General features: G+C 37.3%; 1 protein-coding gene and 1 long non-coding RNA gene across 3 annotated transcripts in view; one reads left to right on the top strand and one right to left on the bottom strand.

Moving 5' to 3' along the window:
- The window catches only part of LOC135165850 (protein Tob1-like), a 29,893-nt gene extending 9,487 nt beyond the window's left edge, over window positions 1-20,406 (top strand). Inside the window, exons 1-3 of one of the 2 annotated variants that reach the window (XM_064127593.1) lie at window positions 3,325-3,951; window positions 13,953-14,787; window positions 14,865-20,406. In XM_064127593.1, coding sequence (XP_063983663.1) covers window positions 14,057-14,787; window positions 14,865-15,399 — 1,266 coding nt within the window. In that variant the 5' untranslated portion in view covers window positions 3,325-3,951; window positions 13,953-14,056 and the 3' untranslated portion in view covers window positions 15,400-20,406. Of the gene's footprint in view, window positions 1-3,324; window positions 3,952-13,952; window positions 14,788-14,864 lie in introns of those variants that run through there. The other variant, XM_064127594.1, reaches the window with a different exon arrangement.
- On the bottom strand, window positions 8,594-11,839 carry LOC135165873 (uncharacterized). The gene is made up of 3 exons (XR_010299588.1): window positions 11,631-11,839; window positions 11,036-11,564; window positions 8,594-9,023 (listed from the first exon to the last, which is right to left on the bottom strand). It is a non-coding gene; the product is annotated as an uncharacterized LOC135165873 (long non-coding RNA).
- Window positions 20,407-25,209: the final 4,803 nt, after the last annotated feature.

Raw genomic sequence — 25,209 nt, 5'->3', positions numbered from 1 at the left:
TTTGGGAGATCTATCCGGGCAAAATGACCCATTTTTCCTGCGTCCAACAGGAGGTCCTTCGAACTATCCGATGCAATCCGTTTTTTACTGATTCCGGAAAAATGATCTAGCGATCGAGAAAGGATCTATGAAAATTCATTTGCGATTTTCTCCGGATCTACCGAACCAAAATGGACAATTTTTTTTTTCATTTCATCTGAAAATTTCCGATCTATCGAATGGAATCACTATCGACTTCATTCACTAAATTTTGTGGGATGCAGTATTTTTTATTTGGTTATTCTATCCTAAAAATACTAGTTATTGAAGAACATCACGTTGAGTCGTACCTAACCATTGCTTGCATTGCGTAATACGACTCCTCTGGCGTGAGTTGTGCAGGTATGAAGGCCTCGGGGCGACCGTGGCCGTATACTTGTTACTCGCCACGAGTCTCCAGTGGTTATACCCCGTGTTGAACAGACATACACTCGTGCCACTGAAAAAAAGATGAAATACCATTATACCAATTGAGTTAAAACTTTCATGATTTTTTTTTATTCTGTCAATTAGTCGTTAATCACTTCACCAAGAAGGGAGCTGACCTAAATCGCCGTCATAAATTCCAAATTACTGGCCTGCGATGATCTAGAATGATCCATAAAATCATTTAAGATTTTTGGAGGATCTACTCGGACAAAATGATTTATTTTCATTGAACTCCACTCGCAATGGCCCTGATGTCTATCCGATGGGGTCATCTCCAATTCTTTATCCCCAACTGTAGAAAAATGGTCTAGCGATCGATGAATGATCTATAAAAATTCATTTAGGATTTTCTCCGCATCCGCTCGCGCAAATTCGATATTTTTTTTTTATATCGTTGGTAAATTTTCTTATCTTTTTGATGAAGTCATCGTTCTTCCCCTCCCCCCTCCCCCCTCCCTCACCACTTCCTCAAAAATTGTTTTTCCATTTTATCAGTGTTTTCGACGTTGATAGCTATTTTGAGGTGAAAAAAAAAATTCTATTTTTTGCAAAATCATGAAATCACCAGCAAACATCCTCCGGAAGTCCCTGCGATCGTAATCACAGAAAACAAAAAACAAATAGGACCTTGATTTGCGTTTCCTGATGCACTCAATCTCCGTTGAAAACCGTTTTTCTCATTTATGAAAAAAATCTCAAGGTTCCTGTTCATTCATGGATCTCTCTCATCGGAAACAATTTGAATTATTCTCTTTATTAACGAATCAAGGAAGCACGAAAAAAATTACACCGTGGACAGTGCGTATACTCACTCGATTTCATTCATTTGCCGGATAATCGTCTTGTTCCTGTTTGCAGTTAAACTCAGGGCCGTAACAAGCAGCGCGTGCTAGCCTGTAGACGCTGTCAAGGTCCCTTCACTATTCCAGTTGCTAGAGTGACGAGTTTTTACCGGCAAAATCCGAATTTACGCGGGTCATTCAGGTCTCAACCTCGAGAAAATCGTTTCATACAAATTGACCTCATTGTTGGGGACAAATGGGCTGGTATCTCGTGAACTACTGGGGAGATCTGAATACAACTGGCTTCATTCGAAAGCTGAGAAAATTTAAAGGCAAATGAAAAAAAAGAGAACCCATTTTGCCCCCGTGGTTGTTGGGATAATTGAAGGTCAATTTGTGGCCCTCTGCTGGACCAGTTTCCGGATACATTTACGTTTCTACCGATATCTCTGGTTCTATGGGGGTAAAACGGGTATTTTTTTTTTGGTTTTGTGAGAAATTTCCCGGACTTTTCAATGGCACCACCAGAATTGTTGCAGCGCCTCCTGGGGGTGGGATATTTATGAAAATGTAGACAAGAATTTTAGAATTTTTTTGGGAATCCCCGGGTGACGGTTTTGTTTTGATGATTTTTTTTTTGGTAAAATATCTACCAAAATCTGTGCCAATGCCAACTGTCACCTGTTGACAGTACTTCAACTTCACCGACATTTTGTTTACACGGATGGCGACATCCTTTGTTCGTTGATGGAAGGAAAGAAAAAAAAAGAAGAGAGCGATAACAAAAAGACCAGCGATTCATATTTATTTTTCAATGTTGATATTTCTTTTTATTATTTCTGAAAGGTGGACAGAATTTCAGTGTCAATGTACTCCTCTTCCTGCTTCGGCTTTTACCTTCTTCCCGTGTCACACCTTTTTATCGACTCCCAGGCCGGATTTGTCAATCCAACGGACGCGGCCAATATTCGACCCATTATGCCCTCGTTGACTATCGATTCAAGTAGTGTCGGCCAATAGTCGGCTTATATCGATTCACCGAACTTCTCTTGGTAGTCAACCCAATTATAAATGTCGGAAGGTGAGTTTGATGGCATACCGGAAACGGGTCGGCTATAATAAGGAATCCAGAGGTGGGGAAGCGTAATCAGGTCGAAACAAGGTCTTGATCAGGTTCATCAGGGCAGAGCGTTACCGTAGGCCGTGCAATTAGGTCTTGATCAGGTTAAAGTAACGTATGCTGAGGAATATGATTGTCAATCGCAAATGTCAAATGATGTTAGCAGTATTTCTCCAATATTGGCCCAGTATTCGTCCAGTATTGATCGGGCGTTTGTTCACTATTTAATTGGCATTTATCCCAAATTTATTGACTATTTATCCGGTATTTGTTCAATATTTATGCAATATCTATCCAAATTTTATCGAGTATTCGCCCACTACTTGCCGAATACCTATCCAGTATTTGCTCAGTATTTATTTGCTATTTATCCCAAATTTGCCGACTATTTGCCCGGCGTTTATTCAGTATTTATCCGATATTTATCCGCAACTTGTCGAGTATTTGTCCAATATTTGTCCAGTATTTATGGGGCATTTCCTCAATATTAAAATCGCATTGAAAAATCAAAATCAAATTTTCTCAGAAGAATCTTCCGCTCAAAATTGTCATTAACCTGTTCTGCCCCAATCCCCGAAAAATCCCAATTCATTCCCTCAGATCATCCCCCACTATTTTCTATAATTTTGATTCTACGGCTCCGAAAATAAAAAAATTTCAATCCCTCTAGCTTCACCCCCATCCCCACCCCGCCCACTCAAAAAATTTGTCAATAAAAAAAAAATGATAATTCCGCTTTTGCAATCCGCCTCTATAGACTTCGCGGCGACTTCACCACGTCCTTGCCAACCGCCCCCCTGCCCACCCTCCCCCCTCACCAGCAGCCTGACCACCCCACCATCCCCACCGAACCCCCGTAGGAGTGGAAATCCCCCACTACGAAATGCCCCCACTCGAGTCGCAGCGTTGAAACGCATCTGAATTCTCTCCCACTTCCCCCTATCGCTATGTAAGTCACCCACATGTTCCCCAGCGGTTTCAGTCTCGCATCGGCACTCGGGAGTGACGGGGACGATTTATCGAAGATCGTGATACCGATAAGAACATTAAAAAAAAACCTAAAATTCATTTTAAACGTTAAACTAGGGATAAAAATTTTCTCTAACCTCAAAATTGATAATTGAGATTCAACACTTCGGATAAAAAACTTAAACATAAAATTAAAAATTCAGATTATTATTTTTCGACTCAAAATATATCACCATACGTCGTACATAATCTCCCGATAATTTTGTTGTTCATTTTTTACTTTTATAATAAATAATTAACGGTTTCGTAGGGATTTTAAATTGTTGAATAAGTGAATTGAGTGGACACTTGACATTTGGATTAAAACAGAGGATTTTGTTGGATCGTTGAGGTGTGTTTTCCAGTTTGTGGCATCTGTCGAGGGTCATCCCAACCCGGAAGCAATTTTTATCGCATATATAAAAATTAATAACAATAAGTGAAGCAAGAGGAAATTGCATATTTATTTTCAAAGTGATGTTATGACATTTTTTATTATTCAAGGATAAATATTTTTTCCCGATCCGTCTGACACGCGTTACCTCGGGGCTTTTTAAACATCCTAAATACCACGTGAGTATTTTTCACTCTTTACAATTTCAAAATTCCCTAGATTTTTTATTTTTCCCCTAGAGTTATTGCACTGATGCATTTCACGATTTTTCCGCGTGATCTAGCGTTTTTACAACACCCGGAGTAAATGGTTTCCGTGATTTTCCGAGTGGGAAGTGACTTACGAAAATCCATCAATGACGTGACTGTGGAAAATGCCGGGAAATTCAAATTTTTTATTACAAAATTTCTCTTGGCTTTCACTGCGGTCTTTTCAACTGTCAATTGTCTTCCGTTATTTTATCGATAACAATAATTCCTTGAATTTTCTGAGTGCAAATTCACTCCCGGGAATCGGCCAATGACGCGTCAGTGATAAAAATTTAGCGGGAAATTCAATTTTTTTTAATTTCAATTGTGTCTTTTATCAGATAAGGAGTAAATCGTAAGGTGGGGCAGGGGTGGGGCTTTGACAATTCAGTCAACACATCTGGAAATCTGTCCTCACATTTTTAAAATTCCCGTTTTACCCCGTATATTCAAAGAAAAGCGAAATATTTTTTTTTTCAAAAATAATTTCGTGCCAGTGATAAGATAATCAGTGGGGCAAAACAGGTTATCTTCTGGTGAATCTAGAAACATTTTTTCCTCAAATTCGATTCTTTCCCTTTTTTTTATCAGTTGTTGGGTAAATACGAGATTATCAGCGAAAACTCTGAGTTCATGTGGCGCATAAACAGGGGAATTACGGGACGATTACGCGACAAAAAAGTCTCACAAAATTTTATGAATGAAAGAAATAAGAAACAAACGAAAAGCCAGTAGAAATTTTGTTCCTCCCAAATTATTTCGTTAATTTTGTCATTAAAAATCAATAAGCCCCTGGTTCGACTGTATCTCAATGCTCAGTGCTTAATTACCATCGCTAATTGTCGACTCTGTCTCGCATATTCACCCGCATCGCCGGGCATTTCGGAACTGGGAATCACAGAGTGAAGGGAAAAAAAAAATTTCTGATTTTCATTTTAATTTGCCATTATTTTTTTTCCCCTTCCATTTCACATTTTTTTATAACCAATCATGGCGAACACGTGTGTGTACTAAAGTCACGCTCCGTTAACCTTGAAGTTTTTCATTCTCGTGTTTACGACGTATGGAATATTCACGGGCATGTCGATGGCCTCGACGTCACGAGAATCGAATTATCACATTTTTAGAGCAATTTTTCTTTTCTTTCTGAATAAAGTAAATATCGATATCTCGTTATTTACGATCAATCACAGTGAATTATTTTTCTTTGAATCGCTCCGGAAATTTATTATCCAGTTATTGCAATAAAAGACGAATCGTTTTGCCCCTTTTTCTGTTACGATACAGGTGGAATTTTGTTTTGCGGATTTGGAGAGATGGGCTGGGGCAAAATAGGTCGTATTTTTGTTAATTTGTGGGTCAATTCTCCGATTAACCCAATATGGGGTCACTATCGATTCCTGAAGGTCTCAGGACTGAAATTATCCAATTTTTTTGGGACAGAAAAATAATTTATTTATTATTTTGCGAATATTACTTGTTCGGTTGGGGCAAAATGGGTTGTATTCTTCAAAATTTGTGGGTCAATGGGCCAATCGGACGAATAGAACCACTACCGACCTCGCAAGCTCTCATGGGATTCGAAAAAACTCATTTTCAATTCGATTTTTTAGAAATGATATCGCAGTTTGTAAATATTGAGAATTTTATTGGGGTAAAACGGGTCGTCTTTTCTATTTAACTCATTCGTAAATTGACTGATATGTTCAGTGGGGTCACTGTTGACCCCAGAGTGGCGCACAGAGTTGGAATTACCGCCTTCCTTAGGACATAATGAAAAAAAAATTCTTGTCTCAGAAATATCGATAGTTCGCCTGGGGCAAAATGAATTATCTTTTAATTTATCGAGACAAATTTTTGTTGACCTATCGAATGGGGTCAGTATTGATTCCACATTCTAAAAGATTCTATTCTCAGTGAAATTGATACAAATTATTTTCTCTCATCCTTGAAAAACAAAATAATTACGCCAACGACAACTCACAGCATTGTTTCTCCCTGCCAATAACTGTTGGCAGGTCGTCACGAGTGATGGCCCGATTCTACTATTGCGTAATGTTTGAGCATAGTCGAACTGGGCGAAACAGAGTGGATAGATAAATTCCTCAGCGCTATTTCTTATAATTAAACCTGGCCATGAAACACCAAAACACTTATTTACGACTTTTAACCTAAAAAAAAAATTAAAAATAACGAACAATTATTTATAGATATTAGGAGTCTTTAAAATTAGATAACGCGAGTAAAAATATTTTTTTTTTATTTTAAAAAAACCACAATTTCCTGTTTTTTCTGATTTGTTGTATTGTTATACTTTACTTTGTCGTTGAAAAACTCGAAATCTATGGGAGATATCGAGATTTTTGCCAAAATTTCATTTGTAGATTGAGTTCTTGTCTACAAAAATGTTTCTGGTGAAAATTTTAATAATTCTGGTAGATATAGAGATATTTGCGAAAAACAAAATCTAAAAATTAAAAATAGATGGTACAACGAATTTCTCTCTTTTTAAATTTGAGGAAATAAAGTTGACAGTATTTTGACGGTTCTCATGTCTTCGAGAGATGTATATCGTAGTTTTATAGACATTTTAATATCACAAACACGAATAAAAATGCTCGATAAAATTCAGCTGCGTCATTCACAACTCGTCTGTTTGAACAGTCTGGTTGCGTATATAGAGGTGGTTTCGATTGATATTCTTATGTTTTTTTTTTTTACCTCATTCGGCCATTTCAACTGACGCAAATGTCCATTTCCGTTTCTTCTTTGACACCTAATTATCCTCATTCACTTATTTCGTCCCCCTTTTTATTCCCATTCTTTTATTACTGGCATTGTCAAGTTCAATTATGCACCAGTTCGATATTTAATCGTGACTTGCAGACTGGCAAAAGAGGGTCAAAATCATTATTAGGAAGTCCGGTAAATATTTTTCGGAATTTTTGCATTTCCGATCTATCGTTCCGAATTCATTCCAAAGTCTTCAACGCACGCTAATGGGTTGGATAGACCAGGAGAGGGGAGGGGGAGGGGGTGTTGGCGTTTAATGCATTGGAAAGATCAGGAAATTTTTCAGGAAATGGAAAAAAAAATTATTCATTTCGCACTGATAGAACCCATAAAAATCGTGAATCAATTTTCGTAGATCATTGATCAATTTTTGGATCATTATGATTTTTAAATAATTCAATTCTGTGGATTTGACCGATGGGTGTATTCAAAACCCTGGGATGGTTCCCGTTAAAGAAAAAAAAGGACGTCCCTTTCATCTGAGTCGGATCTTTAAAGATCCCCAATCAATATTTATAGATCATTGATCAATTTAAATCATTTTTACGCTTTTCGAAGGAACTCGATCGATCCTTGGCGCATCTAAGAGTTTGGGGAAAATCCTGAGGGATAAAAAATCCATCAATGTTGTCCAAATGGAATCTTTATAGATCCGCAATCAATCCTCATAGATCATCGATCAATTTTTAGAATTTTTCCTTTGGTGGTGGCAGCAGAATCCGACATGTACAGAGGAAAAATTCTTTATTTTATTTCTCTCTCGTTTTGACCCTAAGAAATTCTGGATCAATTTTTATCAATCACTTATCAATGTCTGGATCACTCCGGTATTTTTCCTTGCGATTCCATTGAAAAATTCCGATATCTCGAGAGGTGGTGGGGGCACGCGGTCGATCACGGTCGCTTATGATAGACCGGAAAATTTCCAATGAATTAAAAAAAAGATAATTCATATTGCTTCAATAGATCCTTGAAAAATCCTAATCCTTTTTCTATACATCATCAATCATTTTTAGATCATCGTCACATTTTGTATCGTATCTCCCGTTCTATGGGAGCAAAATGGATGATTTTTTTTTTATTTATTGGAGAATTTTTGGTGCTCGGTAATGGACGTAACACCGGACTCAGTCCACCCCCCCTCCCCTCCTCCTCTCATAACGATCATTTGGTACTCAAAAGAACAGAAAAGTTTCTGGACAATTCGTCAAACTTCTGCGATTCGCGATTTTTTTGTTTTTATTCTTTTACTTTTCAAAATTTGTACTTCCCGTCAACGTAAAAAAATGAAAAATTATCACTGAATGTAAAAAATATATCACCTCTCGTAAAAATTCATGAAACTTTCCGTGTAAATTATTCATCAGTCACGAGAATGAAAAAAAAAAACGAAACATCGCGTTATCTGGCGCTCCGTGCGCTCTTCCAAGTCTCGTAGCAGGTTATCATTGATAGCGACGTTATCGTGATGTCAACTTTGTCGTGATGTTGACATCAGCAATGGTATTGAATATATTTCGAATTAGAACAGGAAAAAAAAATTTGAAACCAAAAATTCTTCACATTCCCAAAAAACCTGATAATTATAAACTAAAAAATAAAATAAAATTTTATCAACTCCGAAAACCGTCATACACAATATGATTCTATGAAAACGAATCGTTGTTTAAATTTTACAATTGAAAACGTAAAATTTTGAAATTAAACAAAAATAATAATCTAGAGAAAAAACAATTGTTGTAACACATTTAAGATTAAAAGAACATGAAAATTTTATTTTTAAAACTATTTTCGTTTATTGTCAACAATAAAGATAATAGAAAATATAGAAAAATCTTTTGAAAATTGAGGAAAAATGATTTTTTTCTATTTTGAGAAATTCGTCACTGTCTGACTGAGTGCTATTTAAAAACCGCACCGAAGGCATTTAAGCCCATGTTTCTGTAACACTAGAGGCCCCCTGGAATGTAAACAAGGTGGCCGATGAAATCCGCATACTTCGTTAGCTCGTTACAAATTGTTTTGATATCCGCCGTAGGCTCGGGGGAAATTCCGTGAGTTGATGAATTACCGAGGAAACTTTATTGAATTACGATGTAACTGGACACAATGGCCTTTTCTACTTGCACTATGCGCCTCAATGTGTCCTCTCCGGGCGGATACTGCATTGTTGAGTCGTATCACAATGGTGGAGGTGTTGAATGAGAAATCTGAAGGGCACATCCAAAATTAGATCCCATGAAAACATCATTTTTCCGTTTATCCTGACGCGATAAAACAAATAAACCCCCATTTCAGAGAGAGGGAGATAGTTCTGGGGTCAATAATGCCCCCAATGTGTAGACCAGAAGATGTACATGTGAATTAAAAAAAAAATTACCCGTCTAGCCCCCATAGAACGAGAGTTACACCGAAAAATCGAAAAGGCGTTCAACAGCTGATGATCTATAATGATCTATAGAATTAGTTGGGATTATTGGGGGATCTACTGCGGCGAAATGAGTCGTCTTTTTTTACATCGATTTGTAATGTCCCCAGTTATCCGATGGAATCGTCTCCAATCCAGTTTGCCCCAGTCAGATAAAAATGATCTAGCGATCGATAAATGAGCTATAAAAATTGATTCGCGATTTCCTCGCGATTGGGTGGGCCAAAATGGACGATTTTTTTTTTAATTTGTGGGTAGACGTTTTGATCTGTTGAACGGGGTCATTATGTACCCCCTAACCCTCCCCTGTCGGTCACATGAGACGATAATTTTCTCTTTATTTCCCAAGACTCTGGATTCTGTGAAAATTTCAAATCCACAAGTCACTACGTATGTGTGGGCGTGACATAGGTAGGAATGAGAGTCTCATGGCGTGAAAAAACGATAAAAGGATGAAAGAGGGGAAGGCAGACAGATCGATAAAATGGGGGCGTCGTGTGATTCCGATGCGTTTGAGTGTGACGAAAATTTGTCTAAAAATGATTTTTTAAAAATCAAAAAAAAAATGTATATAAAAATAATGATGGTAAGTGTTGAGAAATGCATTGTCACTTTTCTCTCTGGTATTTACGTAATGGCAGGTGTTACGGATGTCAGTCGGAGCCGAATAATCTATTCTTATTCAGCGTCTAGATCCCTGGCTGGTTCTTTAACGCCTCGAGGCCTAATTTTATGCTCAAGTGAGACACAAAAAAAAAACGAAGAAAAAAAAAACGAGAGATTAAAAATAAGGGGGAGAGTTGGATGCGTTAACACCGGTGCCAAGTCAACACGGGCAATGGTGCATGACATCCTGTGACGTAAAGATTTAATTGCTGTTGAGAATTATCTTATTCTTCTAAAAAACAATAATTTTTAATACTAAATGGGGTTTAACGTCGCGTGTTTCATCATGAGAATCACTCGGATAATCTTGTTTATCGCTTGTCATTATCAATGACAGTTAAAATGGAATGATGATTCAGTGAAGCATTAGAATCAACAAAAACTGTGGCATCATCTGAGCAATTTATAACGTCAGACTAATTAACTGATGAAATATTAAAATCAATAGCAACAATGTTATCATGTAAATCAGGCGAATGGTGTAATGACTTGCAATTAATTGTGTTAACAACATCAATCAACAATTAATGAACCCGATGAACACAAATCAGATAGAAGTCATCAGATATTTTTGAATATCGATACAAGTCCGCGTGAAACAAAATTTGTTTTTTAAATATTTTTCAAAAATTTTCGGTGATTCAAAGTTTGAAGACTTTAAATAATTCAACATTTCATCCCCCAATAATCACCAAAATCATTATAAGGTGGTAGACCCACTCACGACCCCGAGGGACATCAATAAAATCAATTTTCTCTTAAATTCACCCCTTGCTTTATAAACTAAAGAAATAAAAAGTGCGGGGGGGTGGGGTGGGGTAGACGCCCACGGAAGTCACCGAGAGTACGTGAGTGGAATAGAGGAGAGTATCGAGTGCACACAGAGAAATACGCGGGGGGTTGGGATGGTATAACGCGAGAAAGAGGGTGAAAAAAACGCAAGAGCATTCGGCGAAGAAGGGGTTGGAGACGCCGGGGCGTGGTAGCACTGGAGAGAACGTACGAAAGCCATTATCCGGGGAAATACGAGAGTCGTTCGTCATCCGCTGGGTTCTAGAGCTATTTCCGCCATGTTAAAATGGAATTGTTCAGTTTGTTTCGTTTAAAAATTAAGAGGAAACTACTCACCTCGAGGTAGAACAATTCTTCATTCCAAATAAAGGACTATCGTCTTTGAATTCTTCCGTCTGCCTTATCGACTATCAGACCTAGACCGATGAAAATCGGTCAGTTACAAAGTGCGTAAGTTCCCCATGAAAATAAAAAAAAAATCATCCATTTTGCCCCATTAGATCCGGAAAAAATCCCAAATCAATTTTCATAAATCATTTATTGATTGCTCGATCTCTCCCATCAGCAAATACAATCACTTTCACAGTTTATCGATTATCTCAGCACCTATCAGTGCTACAACGATGATTTTTTTTTCAATCGAAAGATCAGAAAATTGTCCATCTGATTGACCTGCGACAAATCCATTTTGCCCCGTGATAACCTGTAAAAATCGTGATTGAACTGGCGACCGTCGGATTCTCGCGTTGTTTTTTCTGTAACTTCCGTTCTACGAGGGCAAAACGGGTGATTTTTTTTTCAATAAATAGAGTAATGCTCCAACCACAATCTGGGGTCCTTATCGACCCCAATACGTTGGTGTTTCCTATGACAATAAAAGTCGTGAGTATAAATCTGAATCCCCAGAAATTGAAATGACTTCGATACAAACAACTTTTCTCCTCTTATTCAGCATCGTTTGACCCACTTTTCGACGATCCGTGACGGCATTCAGATGCGAGGCTTAACGTTGAGTGCACGAGGGGGAGGTCTATAGAGTGTGCGGCCGAGAGGGCACAATATATTCTTCTCGGTGTTTTGTTATCTGGAGCAACGGTTTTAGTACCGTGTGTCTGTTCGTGGGCCGTGTCGTTATTGATCTGACGCTGGTCGCACTCAACGACCAGGGAAAATACCAGAAGTCTATCGCAGGCCATCACTGATGTATTTTAATCTGATTAATTTTTTTTTTTTTTTAGTTATCGGGAGACGCCTCTCACGATAAGGGGATGACAAAAGTGAATGAAAGAAATGGGGGATTTTTTTTTTTCAATGGAAGCGAGAAAAGAGAAAATTGATTTTGCGAGAAAATATTATACTTTGATCTCTCGTTGCAAGAGCATCCGTTCTCACCCCCGGCTGGGAAGGGGAGGGGGGAGGGGGTGATAAAAAAAAGCATAATTGTAGTAACAGTCGTAAAACTGTTTGCCAACTCGTGATAATGGGCTTCTACTTGTCCCCCGTTTTTTTTTTCACATTTTATGATCCGGGTGAATGGGGAGGGGGACAATAACAACCCCTATTAAAATCAATACCGAAAAGTGAGAGAAACATAGGAAATTCAATCAGTTCACGCGAGGCGAAGACACTACGGTCAGTGAAAAATTATTTTCTTCTCCCCGGAGAATGGGAAAATTTTGAAAAAAATTGGGCATTTGGAGGAAGTGTATCTCCATCTCAGTGATTTTTTTCATAATTTTATGGTAATTATTAACCCGGTTAAAATATATTTTCTCAATATCGAGAAGTGTCAACACTCTGACAGAAAGCCTTTTTTCCAAATAATTTTTCACTTCTTCCCAAAAATTCAAAAAAATTTGAAAAAAATTGTGTATCTCAATAAATTGTGCCTTCATCTCTCTGAATTTTTTCCGAATTTTTCACCAATTATTTCCCTTGAAAAAAATATTTATAGAGTTATAACGGTTTCGTGATCCAAAAGAGGCGAATACTTGATAGAGACTGGGTCGATGGGTGGGTGGGTGTTAAAAGGGTTGAATTGATGAAAAGAAAAAATCAGGGGTGGGTAAATCTCTCCTTTATCCCAGTGAGGATTCACACACGTTGCAAGGCCGTGTATTTTTAACTTTAGAAAACTTGCCAACCGGCCGCAAGGGGATCAATACCTGGGCTAGTCTAGCTGTCGGCTTTTCTACCCTATATACAACCCCCGTGAGCAGCCACGACGCCGCCACCACCCCCCACCATGCAATTGTACATGTGTACGTGTATAAGTCTTCTTGTGGGCCATATCCGAGTCGTATTTTGCCTTCGTAACCTGCACCCAACTCAAATCGTGAAAAAAAAAAGGGGGTCACACATTTTTCATCCCCCTTCTTCAACCACCCCCTGGCACGGTGGTACTGAACAATCGATCGTTGTGCAGCAGTGACCCGGAGTTATCCGAACAGTCGTAAAAATAAGTTGAAAGTAGTTTTCGGTGGAATTTGTAGCTGACGGAATTCGACAGAAGCTATTTTCCGAGATAAGGTGGTATTTCTAGGGGCTGTTTGAGGGATGGAAGGTTGAAAATGGTTTCATATTACAGGCACGGAAATTTACGATGGAATCTAGAAAAAAAAAGGTACCTATTCAGGCAGCTCCGGTAGAGGAGACTCATCAAAAAAATTCATATTCAGTAAAAGACCGCGTTCAACGACCAAAAAATTTTTTTGAGGTTCCTACAGAACAGGAATGTCAAAATTGATAATTTTTTATTTAATCCATTCACAATCTTGACTATTCATTCGGTAAATGAAACCCCCTACATGCAACCCTCCAATATCTCCAGATATCACTTCCTTAACTCGATAAAGGTTAGCTGACAAATTTGGCAGAGACTATTTCAAGCGATAAAGAGATGTTTTGAGGGGTTATTTAAGGGATGGAGGGTTAAAAGCGATCACGCATTGTAGACAGAATAGTGTACCATGGAATTAACTGAAAAAGACCCATTTACTCCCGGAAATCCTTCAAGAAGCCTTTGATCTAGCGTAAAAGTCAGCCTCCAACCACCAAAAATGGTTTTTGGCGAAATCTAGAGATCTAAACTTTCGAAGCTGATAACTACCTCTCTAATTAGCAAATACCTTCGTCGATTGATAAACCAAATCAAACTCCATGCACGCATCTCCCGAAATTCTCTAGCAATTGCATCCTTACCTAGATGAGACTGTCGACAAATCTAATTAGACTCTCTGATTTCTGATTGCAGATTCTAAAAAGCACCCTGCAACCCCTCAACAGTGGCCCCAGTGCCGTGTATTCATCCCCCCAAGATAATCACCCAGCCCAACGATTCACTTCTCAAAGCCAAAGATGGACATAGAGGTTCAGGTGGCCCTGAATTTCGTGATATCGTACTTGTACAACAAACTACCCCGTCGCCGAGTGAACATATTCGGTGAAGAATTGGAGAAGGCCCTGAAGGACAAATTCAAGGGTCATTGGTACCCTGAAAAGCCCTTCAAAGGTTCGGCATTCAGGTGCCTAAAAACCGGTGATCCAATTGATCCAGTTCTCGAAAGAGCGGCCAAAGAGTCCGGTGTACCAATTCAAGATATTCTTGAAAATCTTCCAGCTGAATTGGCTGTATGGGTTGATCCCGGTGAGGTTAGCTACAGAATTGGTGAAAAGAGTGCCGTTAAGATACTCTACTCAGAGTCATCAGACCTTCACGATGAAAGTTCAGCTGATCGTGAAGTAACCAAGACCTTCAATCCCGAGGCCCAGTGCTTTCGACCAATTGAAGCAGTTGGTACATCTCTGAGTGGTCTCAGTTTGAGTCCAAAATCCACCTCACCATTTCCATCCTCACTGGGCAGCAGTGCCAGCAATGGCTCCTCAAATAATCAACAGAATGGCCACGTATCGGGCTCATCCTCAGCTCCATCACCAACACCAATCACCAACAACTTCAAGGGATCACCGAGTCCTGTTCCGGCTTTTATACCGAGAACAACAGCACCGTTGACCTTCACAACGGCGACCTTTGCTCAGACGAAATTTGGTAGCACCAAATTGAAGACCAGCAGCAAACGGGCAAACAGGTATGTCATCATTGATTCAGTGGACACATCTTGATTGGCCAGGCACTCACTGTAATGCTTGAATGTTGATTTTTCAGAATGTCACCAACGGAATTCTCCAACTACATCAAGCAACGAGCGATGCAACAGCAGATTCATCATCATCATCATCATCATGGCCCTCATCAATCGGCCGGTGGTCTGCCTGTCTCCCAGAGCTCACCAACAAGCCGTTCATTGTCACCGGGTGGTATTGTTGGCCAACCACCTCAGCAACAACAGCAAGGACAGCCTCAACAGCACACAGATCCCAGCGCCTACTTCTTCCCAGGTCCTTATCATCCACAATTCTCACATCGCAATATCTTCGATTCGTCGAATCATGCTGGCTATCTGCCTGATCTCTATGGCGCTAAGTTTCAGTCATCCTATCTTGATCCAACTATTGGACATCAGTTCTATGGGGGGGTTTCTGGTAGCTCACAGGCTAATAATCTTGGCCCTGTTGGTTCAGGTACTTCCAATGGTGGTGGTACGACACAACAGGATAAGAACAATATTGTTGATGGGTTGAATAACTTTGGGATTACATATTCTGCTAGCCAGTATCAACATCTACTCGTTGCTAATTAATATACTGGCAGCCTGGCCCCCAATTGTCCAACTCGTCTCTCATCAGTCGTTTAAGTCATTGAAGATTCATTGATTATTAGGTTTTTCTATCGTTTTCTTAGTTTTCTGGGAGGGGGGGAGGGTTCGGCAGTGGAGGGGTCCAATAGGATGAGTTTTCGATGAAATTGAACGACTAGGACAGCTTGAAAGCGTTAAAATGAACTTTTGACGTAATTAGTTTGAATTTCCCGCCGAATATACGATGGCCAATCACAGCTTATGCACTCATTCCTCCGGGAGTTGAGTGCCGATTCGTCGGCCAAATGTTCGTCTCGTTAATGGAATATGACAATGGCGCTTTCGATCATTTTGCATTCGATATCTGTCGATTACGCTCCAGATATCGAATGAGTGGTCGATCCTCTTGGAGTAAATATCTCGGAATCTATGGGAGCTAGCGAAATTTCGATGAGAACCTTCTTTGTAGGGCGAAATAAGCTCGATAAAAAAGGTTCATATGAAAATTACTGCATCTCCCCTAGATTTTGAAATATTCCACAAAAAAGAAAAACCCATCCTGTTTTACCACTCGGGTAATCAATTTTTTTTTACCAAAAAATATTTTTATTTTTTTTCCTCGTTGGGTATGGAGACACGTGTGGCCAGGTGTCCCAAAATTGTTCAATAATGATTTTTTTTTTCTAAATTATTAGTTGTTTTGAGAAGAACACTTCTGGGCCAGATTATGAAATTTAATTAAACGGAATGACAAAATTGTTTCTTGAGAGGGCGGAGTATACACAGATGGATTGACAAATGTGTAATAATTTATTTTTTCACTGGAATAGAAAATGAAAAAAAATGAGGAGAGTATAGTATATCTGTAGAGCCTATGTAATTATAATTCAGAAAAATGCACTCACTTCAACGGGTTTATTCATTTGTGGAACGGTATGGGATAACTGTTGCGTTTTTTTTTAAACAATTCGTTGGGGAATTTTTTTTCTTCTTTACGAGGTTTTTAACGTGATTGGAGTTGCTCTCATACCGTTGCAACAAAGACTCGTCCTTTGGTACGATCTTACATTTTATTTTTATAAACGAGAAAATGATAAATTCATGTAGATGGGTAGGGTACATGTGGGCATAACGTGAGGTGTCAATTTACCATTTTTTCATTTCATTTTTTAATAAAAATCATTTCTCGAATTTGAGAAATTCGAATTCTGATTTTTTTGGTAGGGAAATGTTTTCATGAATCAGGTGAAAATATTTTTGATTCCAAACACGAGGGTTGAACCCATTGCTCCCCATTATTAATGGCGTATTGAAAAGAACCAAAAGTCGATTTGAAATCGTTTTTTGAATGTATTTTGGGTTTTATGGGAGCAACGGAAGGCGCCATATTGTGTTTTCCACCTGAAATTTGCCTGACCACGTCATGGAATCAATTCCGCCCTCAAGATATCAAAATCTCGAATTTCCGGAATCGAAAACCCCTTAAATTCCCTAAAAAACTTACCAAAAAAGTACAAAATGCTTTAAAATTCACCTCACGTTGCGTTCCATTCGCAGTTGCATAGTTCCATTGTCACCGAAGATCTCTGACAATGAAAATGCAAAAGAAAAACATAAAAGGTGCCGGAGCTGAGGCACCAGGTGCTAAAGTATTAAAAAAACGTGGGCGAGAGAAGCCCCGAAAGAGAAAAATTTTCCACATGAAGAATTAACGACTGGACGACAAAGAGAAACGCAAAATGAAGGAAAAAAATTGCCCAGATTTTTTTTTTTGTTGACGCCAGGGGTAAAAAGACGCGAATAAAGGCATAAAATTATGGGGACAGAGAGACACCGCATTACCCTAGTTTAATACCTAATTAAAAACTTAATTGTAACTATTAAACGATACGTACGACTGTGGTAGCTATGCTAGTACCTGCTATTGTTAAAAAAAAAAAAACAAAATAAAATCGAGAAAATTGAAAACGCAAAAATTTTTCCCAGCCATTTTCGTTGGTCGAAGATGTTACACTCGATTATTATTGAATTATCCAGAGATTTAAATGTTGAATGAAAAATTTTCAATTACAATTTTTTCATTGATGCGGGTCGATTTTATTGAATATAACGAGAATCAAACGAATCTCGAGCGAGATTACGGGCTTAGGTGTGGGAAAGCTATGAAATCAAACTTGATGTACGAAAAATAAACACATGATAAAGTTTACGACAATTACTTCAAGAGGAGAAATGCACATTTCACTCTCGGGTTGAATCGAGTTTCGAAAAAAAAAAATGAATCGTTTTGCCCCAGCGGTTTACGAGAAAATCTTGTACAATCTTTTGCGGCTTTCGCTGTGACTGACGTGCTACCGGGGCAAAATGGGTGGCGTCTATTTTGTGGAGTAGATCAGAAGATTTTTGCTGAGAGTAAAAAAAATTGTTCAATTTGGTCCAGTAGTTTAGGAGAAAATCCTGAATGAAGTTTTCATAGATCATAGATCACTGCAGGATCTCTAGATAATTTGAAGTTTTGTTGAATGAGCGCTGTTGATATGGAGGTATAATTGGAGATGAGCCAAGTGATGATTGATTTGACCGCAGTGATCTAGTCAGAAATTACGAATCAATTTATCGTAAATCATCGACTGATCTACAGATCATTCTGACATATTTCGGTGTAACTCCGGATCTATGGGGTCAAAACGAGTAATTTTTTTTATTCCGGCTGAAATTTATCGATCCATCCACCGGGGTTACTCACAACGCCAAAATCTCTGAATTCCGTTTCACCCGAGGGTCAAATTCAGAGTACTACATTGAAAAGACAAAAAAAATATATAAAACATAGTATTATAATGTATAAAACAAAAATTTAAACGCATAGTTTTCCAACGCATTAACTGAGTGTATTTGTTAAATGAGAAGCAACAAAAATCGAGGGGACACACGAGTAAACCTAATAATTAAACTTAAATGAAGATTTACCAAAAAAAAAATCGTTTCTCGCATGTACCCAGCGGGGGAATCGATAATCTGTCTTTTTAAAAATATCAAGTGTTTGTAAGAACCTAGTGAAAAAACCCAGAAAACCCAAAAAAATATCGGTATTGTCTATTGAATAATTAATAAACCAAAAGATTAAATAAATTTAATTGACTCAGAGGGAATGAAAAAATGAATCGCGAGTTGAGATAAAAATTCATTGCAGATAATTTATCTAATGATTAGATACGAGACATTACACGATATATATTCTTATACGTAGCCCGAGTGATGAGAACGAGAAAACATTTTTTTTTGATGAGGGAGACAGGCAGGGTCAATCGAAAACGATTAAACATGAAACCGACAAAAAAAATCTAATAATTTATCTGTTTTTCCCATGTAAATACGAATTATCGCGATTGCAAGCGCCATCTCGCGGACATTACGAGACACCACATTGATATGAAAATGGTGGCTGATGATTGAGCGACAAAATGGTGGATTTATGGGCCGAAATAGTGGCCAAAGTGAGGCGAAATGAAAACAAAGAACGAGAAAATCACAAATAAAGAGAATAATCACCAAAATATAAATTACGGGGCGGTCACGTGACGCCTGAAAAAAATACCTTGAATGATCATGAAATATGTGAATGATTAAATTTGTAATTATTATATATATTTTTCAATACCTACTACTCGCTGTATGTGAAACAAAAATAAGATGATGTTATTATACACATTACGCTATTAATTGAGTTAATAATGTATAGATCATTATGAGGACACGCATCGGTAGTTGCGCGCACCTTCCAGAGTGCGGGTTTATCACGTAGAAGGTGAACGAGTGCATAGGCTCTTAATTATTAATTTTTAATTATTAATTTCGTTGATATCTGGAATGAGAGAAGAATTCTGAATACCCACACCTCGATCATCAGGAGAGAGGGGGGAGGGGCTGGTGTTGAAAATGATCTCATTCGAAAGATTAGAAAATTTCCTACAAAATGAAAAAAAAATCGTTCATTTTGGAGCAGCCATTCAGGAGAAAATCTCAAAACAATTTTCCACAGATCATTTATCGATCTTATAAATCATTTTCGCGTTTTCGCCGTAACTCACGTTCTATGAGAGCTAGATGAGAAATTTTTTTTTCATTTTGTTGGAAATTTTACGTTCTTTTCGATGACGTATCGATCAACCCCCCATCCCCTTCCCCTACGTAAAAAAATCCCGAATAACTGAAATCATCTCACTCCAGATGACAACAGTATCTCATGTATCTTATTACCCTACGTTTCATGTGATTGTACCGAGTAAACAGCGTGAGCTCCGAGTCCCTCCCCTTTTTTTACCACCCCCTTTATTTCTACAAGAGAAAAACCCACTCCCCACCCCCTTTATTATCTTTATATCGAGTGTTTGAAAAAATGAGTGCATGAAAAAAAAAAACCAAAAAAGTGAAAAGATTAATACGGAGCTTGCGCCCACTTTTCTTATCTAAATTTCTAACGACATAACAAAAACCGTTTAGACGAATTTATTGTACGAATTTTGTATAGCCATAATTCATAAAAAAAACCCATTAGAGTTTTTTCTGCAACTTCATCGATGTTTTATTCAAATCAATTTTTATTGTAACCTAGAAAATTTATTGTTTTTCTTTCCTTGTATTTTTGTACGATAAAAAAAAACATTATATTAGTTATTGTTATTTTACTTTTCATTTTGTAAAACACACACAGACACACACACATATATATAAACATTATTATATATTCACCGCTCAGATTGGGCCAATTTTTAATTGAAAATGAAAATTAATTAAGAAATGAAACTTATTGATTAGGATAAGAAATTTTTTCATAGTTTGTTATTGTTGTTTTGTATGATACTTGATTGAAAGATTATTAACAACTGGACACAGTGAATAGAAATGCATCTTTTTTTTCCCCCTTTTTTTATTAATTTCATTGTGTTCAGGCTGTTATAATTATTAATACTATATTTTTGTTAATAATACAGTGATTTGATAACTGCAGTTGATTTTGTTTACCTTTTTTTTCACGTGTTATTTGTTGGATAATTATAGGATTACGATGAGTGAAAATATTAACTATTGTCGGTGAAATCATGTTGAGATAATCTTGATTAATTTTTTACCGCCCCAGATAATTTTTTCTCCACCTAAAATTTTTCTATAAATAATCATTGACACCGGGATCTTGGATAATTTGTAAATTATTTTTTGTATTTTTATATGAGAGTTTTTAAATTATTTTTCAATGTGGAAAAATTATCTGGATCATCTCGAGATGTATTTCATTGATTAGATGAATTTTGGTTGATGATGGTGAGCAGAGAAAGAGTCCAGATGATATTAGAAAAATCGACCAGACCTCAATTTATGGAAAAGTGAGCACAATTGATCCTCGAGAGGGCGCGTCGAGATGTGTGTGATTTTTATCTAGATCTAACCTATAAATAGTCTTGTAAATGTGTCAAGGTCACGTAATTGAGGGATTGCCCTGAAATTTCATTAGAAAAATTTTTCATTAGATGTTTATTATTGATTCCGGGGCATCAGAACCTCGAGAAAAACAATTAGTTGTTGGAATTTTTGGTAGTCTAAGAGTATTCTAGGTGAATGTTGTCGTTTTTTCCCTCATTACTCAAGTTTTTTTGAGACCGATCGACGTGCACGAGAAATTCCCTCAATCGAAGGAAAATGAAATTTTGAAAATCGGCGGTAGCTCAGAGGGCGTTGGATGGAGCCAAATAAAAATGGCGTCATTGTATAGCCAATGAATTTCTGATAAAATCAAAAAAAAATTAGCCATTTTACCCCACCCGTTTGGGAGAAAATCCTCAATCGATTTTCGTAGATCTTTTATCGATCTTCTGGATCATTTTCACTTTTTTCGTTGTAACTCGGGTTCTATGAGGGCAAAATGAATAATTTTTTGGTCATTTTGTCGGAAATTTTATGGACTACAAAATGGCGTCGCATCTAATTCCCTCCCCCCACCCCTACCACCAAAAAATTTTAAAAATGTAGGAGAATGCACGTCGATCTGTCTCCCCAGATGGTGAAATCCACTCGAATGGAAGAAATCGTATTTAAAACGTAGCTAACGTTTTATTATAAATATTATAAATAATATACATACATATTTGCCACAATATAAATATATAAAGATTACCTATACTTATATAGTGACAATTGAGAGCAAAAAGAGTACGATATCATGAAATATTATTATTCTTTGTTACTTCTTTATAATTAAAAAACGAAAGAAAATATTGACAAAATAAACAAAAAAAAAATTGCTATTTAAAACATAACTAAGACCGATAAATAATTGATACTTGATGAGAGTGAGAGTCACTGGGGATCGTATTATACACGTAATATTGGGTTATGGGTACGTGATGAGGATTTATTGATTACTCCGAAGCCTTGAAGCGTCGAATTGCATTTCATCGATCACTTCACCTCAATTTTCATCACCTTTTTCTGTTTTTTTTCTCCCTCGATGACATGGAACATGGCGTCTGCAGCTGGAGGATCATCATCTCTATTATTTTAAAACCGGACAATTCTTTTAAAAAAATTATTTCATCAGGTAAAACCTTTTTCGTTTGACCATTTCGTAATTTTTCCGGAAAACAACTGGGAAATTATTTCCCGGACATCGACCAACATTACGCCATCGGAAAGACCGAGAAAAATCCCCACTAATAGAAAAAAAAAAGATTCATTTTGGCCCAGTAGATCCCGAGAAAATCACGCATCAATTTTCATAGATCATTGATCGATCGGTAGATCATGTCTGCACAATTGAAGCAAAGGAACTGGGAGACGATTGCATCAGACAAACACTCGGTTTTTCTGTCGAATAGAAAAAATTCGATTCATTTTGCCTCACTAGATCCCTCAAAAATCCTAAATAATTCTATAGATCATTATAGATCATCCGCTGCTAAATCACTTTTACATTTTCCCCTGTAACTCCGGTTCTATGAGGCCAAAATGGATCATTTTTTTTCCATTTCGTGGATAAATTTCCCGATCTATCGGATGGGGTCACTAGTGACCCCGTACCCTCTCCGCCCTGTCTCAAAATTCTCAAGGCCATATGGTTCGAAGACAATGGACGGGTGCATTAACCCGTTAGATTAACCGTCGACGATGCATTAATATGCTAAAGCTCGTGGATGTGGATTCATACGAGTCGTCGTAATGCGAACGCATGATTATTTGTCATTTCATTCTTCAGTTCTCCATTACAAAGGGGAAAGAGAGAGGGAGAAATATGAAAAATCGTTGGAATGCGTGACGTTAGAACGATTGACGTCTGCTTCGGTGAGGAAGGGGGAGAATGTGAGTCATCAGTGATATGCGATAGTTCATAACGACGTTATTAGAATTTTTATTTATCAATGAGAATGTTATTGAAAAAAAGAACGATTGAAAAATCGCTATTTATCCGACTTTATAACGATCGAGATGATAAATCGGTAAAATTAGCGCATTAAAAAATGATCCATTTTGCCCCATCATTCCTGGATACATTAAAGAAATTGGGGCAGAACGGGTCGTCTTTTATCAACTTCAGGGATCAGCAAGATCGATCGCTATATAATATTTCTTATTTCATGAGAAATTCGAGTAAATTAGTTAATGAATGAATTAAAATTAAGCCAAACTACTAAAGTTAAGATAAAAAAAATACAAAAATCTATATTTTAAATTGAATAATTCTTGTATCGAGATAAAATATCGTAACGTGTATATTTAATTTTATATTCTAAAAAAATGAACTTTGTATTCATCTCTATTTATGTATAACTGAATGAATAGTTTTCCTTCCGAATAGTTGATAGATGAGTAAATAAACAATAGACGAGTGAATGCGGAGGATCGAGGGAATTGATATCTCGTTGTGTCTAGTATAAGGAACCGGCACCTGAATACGTAATGCAGGGTTTCTGTGCTTTTCAGATCAATCCACGATTATCTTATTGTTTATCTCGAGAACCACAAACACTGGGCCAATGACACCGGTGGCATTCGATAGATCGGAAAATTTACCTACGATTTAAAAAAAAGATGATCCATTTTGGCCCAGTAGATCCGGAGAAAATCGCGGATTCATTTTTATAGATCATTCATCGATCTATAGATCAGTGATACACAATCGGGACGAAGGGAATTAAAAAGCGAGTCTATCGGATGGACAGATGAATTTTCTAGGAAATGGAAGAAAGAGCGGTCATTTCGCTCCCCCAAAAATCTTAAATGATTCCATAGATCATCGATTGCTGGATCTCTTGTAGCGTTTCCGCGATAACTCCGGTTCTATGGCACCGAAATAAATCGTTTTTTTTTTAATTCGGGGGTAAATTTTCCGATCTATATTGTGGGATTATTCTCGACCTTAAATCTTGAGATTTTCTTAAAACAAAGAGATCTTGGATATAAATAATAATTTATCGATAAATTATTTCCTCTGAAAACTGGGAATTTTTGATAATAATTATGATAATGAGCCGTGTAACTCTGTCATCCATTATTTAGCGACGTCACCCCTAAGAAAATTGGGACTGTCGCGACTAATTATTTTATTTATTTAATTAACAATAAATAAAAATTATTGGCGCTGGGAATAATAACTAGAGTAATCGTATGGGTCGTCCAGAGTTGCAGCGAATGTGCGTTATCACAAGAGAATCCTCAAGAGGAATAAAAAAAAAATTTGAAAAGTTTTGAAGTATCAACTGATGCATAAATAAACAAAAGGGATAATACCAAAAAAATACTCACTCGTAGGCGTATAAGGGTACACAATAGTTGACGTAGTGAAACATTAGCGAGAGTAATTAACGATTAATTTTAAAAAACGCATTACTAATTTAATGAGAAAAAAAAATCGATATATATTACTACCTAAAAATACGAATGAATAAATTTGAATATAATATTAATTAACAAAAATAGTAGATGTAGAGGTAATTTTCTACAGAAATTTTTGCGCATTGTATACGCATATTTATGAGTTAGGGAGACAATATTACGTTGGCTGTTTTTTCCTCTCAACAAATGCGTCCCTCCATTTTGTGTCACGATATCGCGTCACGAAATGAACGGTATTTTTTACATTTTCCGCGATATTTCGAGAACGTAACGAGGTACAGCTTCGAAAGTAGGTTCAATCGAAAGCTGGGGACATTTCCGATTCAAACCCCTACTTACCAACCTCTCTATCTCATCTCCTTGTCTCAATTGCCAAACGGATCAATGTTGACCTTGAAATCAACTTTTTTCAAGGCTAAACTTTGAATGGCAATATCTTCCTCAGATTTGGAGCGAATAGGAGCCATAATAAGGGGTTTGGATCTCAAATTTACTCAGCTTTTGATCGAGACTTGACTAGAAGCTGTATCTCATTTCATTTTCGAGATATCGAAGAAAATGTAACGAGTGTTCAATCCTCACCGATTTCGTGACGAAAAATCGTTGCACCAGTTCCATTCGTCCTGGAGTCGTCTCCGTGTTACTTCTTTCGTGTTGAACATATCTGTATGGTTAAAAAGAGCTCTGCTTATGCTATTCAAAGTAATTCTCGTAACGTATGAACTATTGATGTTGACAGAACAATTGTTTACACGAGTGATTTCAACAAATGACGAAAATCATAATTTCGTGATTAAAAGGGAAAATTAATATTTGCATTACTATATCCGATAGAGGGGGAGAAATTGATCCACACAAACTTTGGAAAATTCAAAATTCAATTTTTATCAAATTGATAACTATCAATAACAATCGATTCATCTCTGC

This window comes from Diachasmimorpha longicaudata, chromosome 9 (assembly GCF_034640455.1).
Source record: "Diachasmimorpha longicaudata isolate KC_UGA_2023 chromosome 9, iyDiaLong2, whole genome shotgun sequence".
Lineage (NCBI taxonomy): Eukaryota > Metazoa > Arthropoda > Insecta > Hymenoptera > Braconidae > Diachasmimorpha > Diachasmimorpha longicaudata.
The sequence above is the reverse complement of the archived record's forward strand: the minus strand, read 5'-3'. Positions and strand labels throughout refer to the sequence as shown.